The sequence below is a fragment of the Schistocerca americana genome, chromosome 7, assembly GCF_021461395.2.
Source record: "Schistocerca americana isolate TAMUIC-IGC-003095 chromosome 7, iqSchAmer2.1, whole genome shotgun sequence".
NCBI classification, from domain to species: domain Eukaryota; kingdom Metazoa; phylum Arthropoda; class Insecta; order Orthoptera; family Acrididae; genus Schistocerca; species Schistocerca americana.
In genome coordinates this window covers 271,204,398-271,210,773 of record NC_060125.1, presented here as the reverse complement: position 1 = coordinate 271,210,773, position 6,376 = coordinate 271,204,398, and the positions used below count along the sequence as shown (strand labels likewise).

Here is a 6,376-nt window from a genome sequence, read left to right as displayed (position 1 = left end):
TATTTTATGCTCGAAGGGAGGCTACCTTCCTACTCATTTGCATTAAGTTATACTTTTTTAGATATGGAGCTAGCTGCAATTCAACAAAGAAACTAGAAATTTTGTGCAGGTCATCTTGTATCCTCCTACAGTCACTCAACGCCGACAGCTTCTCGTCGCCTTTTGTGATGGTTTGGCAGCTGCTTACTACTGAATACTTCTGCCATGAAGCCATCAGTGCTGCTTTCATTTGCTTTTGATACTCTTTTTGTACCAGAAAAAAAGACATTGGTCGAAGTGCAGACTTTCTATTTAGAAATTTATTAACATAGGAAGTGCGTGGAGACATCTACATATAGTAGTTGCATACGATACATTTATTGCCTCATGTAATTGTAGTGAATTTGTCAAGTGATCCATTTAATCACTTCATTGACATAATGATGTGCAGTTCTCCTGCGGGGAGCGCAGAAGCTCCTACTAGTTGTACTGTTCTGGCAGCTGCTTACTACTGAAGACTTCCGCCATGAAGCCGGCCGATTCCTTGGGCGTCCTGGTCCTGTTTGGACTATTGAAATCCACCTCGTACAGACCAAACTTAACCCTGTGTACAGAAATACGAGCATGTCAATTCAGACAAATGTCGTGATGCAGTGATACATACATGAAAAAGAAGACCATCACTAACGTCGGACGAGACAGTGAGTACATTAACAGAGAGAAGCAAGTATCATAATTGACTGTGTTGTACTGAATTACTTACAGTAACTACGAACATTATTCCACTCAGTGCCACTCCCAGATCTGCGTCTCCGTATTTTACATATTAAAAGGTTAATGGCTAATAACCAGTGTTTTCAGTGTTTCAGATTTCTTATTGTCCTGTAGCAGGCAGCTTATTAAAGTATTTTGTACCAGCATATACAGGGTGGTCCATTGACAGTGACCGGACCGAAAATCTCACGAAAAAAGCATCAAACGAAAATACTACAAAGACGAAACTAGTCTAACTTGAAGGGGAAAACCAAATGGCGCTATGGTTGGCCCGCTATATGGCGCTGCCATAGGTCAAACGGATATCAACTGCGTTTTTTTTAAAATGGGAACCTCCATTTTTTATTACATATTCGTGTATTACGTAAAGAAATATGAATGTTTCAGGTGGACCACTTTTTTAGCTTGGTGATAGATGGCGCTGTACGAGTCACAAACATATGGCTCACAATTTTAGACGTAGTAGTTTTTTCGTATGACGCTTATTTCGTGAGATATTTGGCCCGGTCACGATCAATGGACCACCCTGTATAGTTCCACACTGAATCTCATACTATCGTGAACATATGCAGGGTTATTTATAATGATCGAGACTCTTTCTAATGACCACTAAATGTTTATATTGAGAAAAGAAATTATATGATAAGATGGGTCACATTAAGGAGGTCGGGAAACACTATCCTTAAATTTAAAGGCCATGCCCAATATTTTACTGGACTTTCGGTGTTTAATATCACGAAACACCTTATGATAACGGCATATCTGAGTACAGTATAGCTTAAATAATTTATTTATTCAATGCCTAAAACAATCCGTAGCGTTATAGAGCCTTCAACCATATCATCAAAGATTCTGCCTTCTTGATATGTGGCACTGTGTACCATTAATATCACTGGTACATTATTGTAGTACTGTTACTTGTTTGACATCTATTACAAAGTGTCTGTGCTGTTGGTTTCATGAATACTGGTGGAGTTCTGAGGATAGTGGAAGTCAGTATATTCCATTCACGTGTCTTACATTAAATTGATTAGTTAGTTGATAAGTGTTATTTCTTCCGTAGCTAAGAAAAAGAGAAGTTTTATATGTTGTATATGCTGTGATAGTAGAATGGCTGTTGGGCACCTAAAAGGCTTTGTTTACTTTTATGACATCACTTTCACAGGAGGTCATCGACCTAGGCGTGAAAACGCAAGCCAGGTTATCTTATGAATGATGTCATAATCATGACTTCACAAGCCACGTAACCTCTAAATGATGTCACATTTTCGCGAAATGAAAAAAAAATGCAAGGTGGCGTTGATAGGTAAATTAATGAAATCAAAATGAATAAAATAGCGTAATTGTGCTTTGTAACCCCTCACGCCCCTCTGACGTTACAGTTAAGATAATCATCATTCTCCTTGTGCACACACAGCATTAGTATATAAATATAAGCTTCACCTGTAATGTGTAAGGTGCCATCATCCAACAAATTCAGATCTCTCTCTCTCTGTCTCTCCGCCGATCTGGGTAGCCGAGGGGTGTGAGGCCCCTTGTCAAGGTTCACGCTGCTCCCCCCAGCGGAGGTTCGAGTCCTCGCTCGAGCATGGGTGTGTGTGCGTGTGTTGTCCATAGCGAAAGTTAGTTTAAGTCAGTTTAATTAGTGTGTAAGCCTAGGGACCGATGACCTCAGCAGTCTGGTCCATAGGACCATACCACAAATATCCAAATTTCTGTCTCTCTCCCTCTCCCTCCCTGCCTCTCTCTTTCTCTCCCTATCCCTGTCCCTATCTCTCTCTCTCTCTCTCTCTCTCTCACACACACACACACACACACACACACACACACCTGAGATCGGGCGCACGCCACACCAGTGTTAAACAACTGGCATCCTTTGAAGTCAACAATGAACTGTTTGTTTTCATGGCAAAGCTTCAGACAACACATGATAAGAAATTCCTCTTGTCAGAGATTTCCACCCTGCAGTGAGATGCCTGTATACACATGTACTCTGTTATAAGGTAATCCAGAAATTGTAAGTATTATCCAAACTCATCCATTTTAGGAAACCTTTGTTTCCTTTTCCCTGCATGATACTTTCAACTAATTATGTGGATGGGTATGTCGTTTTCTGTATTTCCCTGCTGAAGAAACTTCCTGTTAGGGATTGTGGTCTGTAATCTTCCAGCACATACATTATGGGATAGTCGAGTGTTATGGCACAGCCGCGCGTATTATCCGAGCGGTCTTAGGCGCTGCAGCCATGGACTGTGCGGCTGGTTCCGGCGGAGGTTCGAGTCCTCCCTCGGGCATGGGTGTGTGTGTTCGTCCTTAGGATAATTTAGGTTAAGTAGCGTGTAAGCTTAGGGACTGATGACCTTAGCAGTTAAGTCCCGTAAGATTTCACACACATTTGAACATTTTTGAGACGGCACTGTGGTTAGCTCACTGGATCCGCATTCGGCAGGACGACGGTTGAAACCCTCGTCTGGCCGTTCAGATTTAGGTTTCCTGTGATTTCCCTAAACAGCTCCAGCAAATGTCAGAATAGTTCCTTTCAACGAGCACGGCCAATTTCCTTACCCTTTCTTGGTACAATCCGAGCTTGTGCTCCGTCCCTAATGACCTCGATGTTGACGGGACGTTAAAAACAATCCGTCTTCTGCCATTATGGTATGGATACTTGAATAGCTCAATTTCTGAATATGTCATCAAGCCGGTTTGGTGTGAAGCTTTCCCGGAAATCATATTATATTTGCTAATTGCGACAAAGCTGGTGACATATGATTCAGCTTTTTGTGGATCTATCATCTTAATATTGCTACACACACCAGATAAAAGAATCTGTTATATATTATCTTTCACATCACAAGTTCCACATTAACTGATGGATGTTTTTTGTGATTATACAAATTTACTAGCTCTTGCACCATATCAAACCAACTGACAAATGGCCTGAGCAGTTTAATGTATAAACATTTTACCCTTATGAATTCTACTGAACTACTCCACGACTGTAGCTTTCAAGCTGAAAGCAATGAGTCCCAAGAGATTAATCTAACGTTTTGCATTAGCTCCTTGAAATGAGTGTTGTAAAATTCCTTACCTAAGACTATTTGTAAATGTTTCAGGTTCCTATTACATCTTCCGTACGTCTTTCTAAGCTCATCTGCAGCCTGTCCTCAGAACAGCGTTTCATGCATGTTTGCTATGCATTACTATTAATAGGTTTTCATAGCCTGAATTTTATCTGGAAAATAGAACTAAATCTAACATATCAGCTTGATGATAGCCACTTTCCTCAGATAGACTTCCTGTTCTGGGCAATGCAGTTCTTCAGCTATTGCAGTCTGCATGCTGATTACAGTGAAGTCAGCAAGAACAACATGTTCACATTGCGCCAAAGTATCAACAACCAAATATTTCTTTATGTAATATGTTGCAAAGGAAGAGAGAAAAAACAGACAAAAATTTCTAGACATAAATTTTGTTATGAGAAAAATAACAGTTCCTTCATTATTCAACAACACGGTTTATTCCAGTCATTCGTGTCAAGAAACATTACATTTATTTCATTACGCAACACGAATATCCGTTCCACTGATTGCCATCGAATGGGGAATCACACACGTGACAATCGTGCCACCTCCGATCTAAAAAAGCTTTTTAACTTAGCAATAACTCGTTCATATTCATCAACACGTATTTTGATTTGGATGCCTCATTATCATGCACGTCATGTTCTGGCAACATGTCATTAACTCCACTTTCTCCAAACCCTTCACAAAAACAGGAGGCTTCAGTGGTATAAGTCAGCATAAATCATTCAGTGTCCTTTGCAGTGACATGCTGAGCCATTAACGTAACGGTGGTGATTTTACATTAACCATTTTGCTGAATAACAGCAAGTTTCCGGGTGCTTAGACGAGCTATAGTTTCTTTTTTCTGCACAATATTTCGACGGCCGACCTAACCGTGCTGCAAGGTTTGCTGCTACGTATACTCGCTACCTAGACTCCAAGCGGATTGTGAAATATTGTTGGCTTCACGCCACCATTTACAGCTGAGTTCGCTTCCCGATGTCCTCTACACTCTTTGTTGCTCTCTCTCTTTTCTATAATAGAGTGTGCACTTCTATTCAATGAAATGCAATTCCCTCAGCGTTTTTCAACTCTGATGGATGCGACAGTAAGCGAGACTTTAATAAATTGAGTGGCGGATTCAAACATTATTTAAATTGAAACCTTCATTGCTGTTTATTAGGTTTCCTGACAACTTCATTCCGAAGAATCTTTAACTATGCTGTCCCAAAAACTTGGCGTTTGCGCCACGACACTGGTCCTCACATGTTGCATTTCATGATTATATTGAAGGCTGAGCTTGGCGACAGTTGATTCGATTATTTGTTTTCGTGAGTTGTGTCGCTGATATTCCATGTCTCATCGGCTGCGCTGATGCTCTGTCCAACGTAAGACATGCCACATTTTACATGGAACTCACAGCTTTTGAAGACCAAGATTGTTTTTAATATTGGAAAGACTACTTTTTATCTTAGTTGAAGGAAGCAAAATACAATACACTGGATGCCATGTCCCCTTAGAAGTCTACCGATCATTCCGGATATTGGGCCAGCGTAAGGCACATAAGTGACGTTTGGCTTCTCTTCCTCGGTCTCAGTCTCAACTTCTTTCCCAGAAGTTCTTGATTTTGAGTACATCATCCGTTCATTTCGATGCTCTGCGTATCCATTCCTTCGGAACACCAGTCGTCGGCGTTGTAATGCTATAGCGAGGCTATCTGTATCTTAGTGTTTGAGATCCATAGATCAGAGTCCTCAGCACTGAATTTCTTTGTGACGCATGAGAATAGTTCAAGGGGTGGACGTAGGGATTAGTGTGTTTAGGTTTCCGATGTACACTGTGACCTATGCACCTGCCAGATTTTCTCTTAAATGACAAGGGGAGAAAAAGTGGCTTGCCCTCTTTATCAAGTTCTGTCTTGAATATTATGTTACGTTGGATAGAGCTTGGATGTTCCAGGAAGTGTTAAAGTTTTTCTGCTCCATGTGGCCACAGCACAAACATGTCATCCACAATAGCGATAGAAAATGTCTGATTATTCATGATTCTGTTATAGAATGTGCCTTCAAGCAAATGAATGACAAAGCGTACTCATGTATCACAGATTTAATCCTGTAAAATACCTTGTACATATGAAAATTCGTGAAATTTACCCCAATTGCTGTGTTGGCCGTGGTAACATAGTTAACTCACCACAAAGATCGCCAGACCTTACGCCGTTGGATGTTTGTTTATGGAGCTGGACGAAGTCTAAGGCATATAAACGACAGTTGCATACGATAGAAGAACTGCTTGCTCGCATCATGCCCACTGCTGCCTTCATTCCGTAAAGTGCAGAGGCACTCAGGCAAGCAACATAACATGTTCTCCCAAGAGTGCGCAAATGCCTTGAAATTGTCGGTGGGATATTCGAACATTTATTGTGAACTGTACCCATCTGTATTGTGATGTGTACGATAATGCTTAGTGGTGAATGTGTTAAAAATATATATTTTTGGATTGACTCTTTGTAAAACGCATGTTGTAATATTGACTAGCTGTTGTAAATGTCTACATTTCTA

General features: G+C 40.7%; 1 protein-coding gene across 1 annotated transcript in view; it reads right to left on the bottom strand.

Annotated features, from left to right (window-relative positions):
* Positions 1-271: 271 nt before the first annotated feature.
* LOC124622478 (myrosinase 1-like) overlaps positions 272-6,376 on the bottom strand; it is a 39,400-nt gene continuing 33,295 nt past the window's right edge. The window contains exon 11 of the mRNA XM_047148186.1: positions 272-583. Coding sequence (XP_047004142.1) covers positions 460-583 — 124 coding nt within the window. The 3' untranslated portion in view covers positions 272-459. The remainder of the gene's footprint in view (positions 584-6,376) is intronic.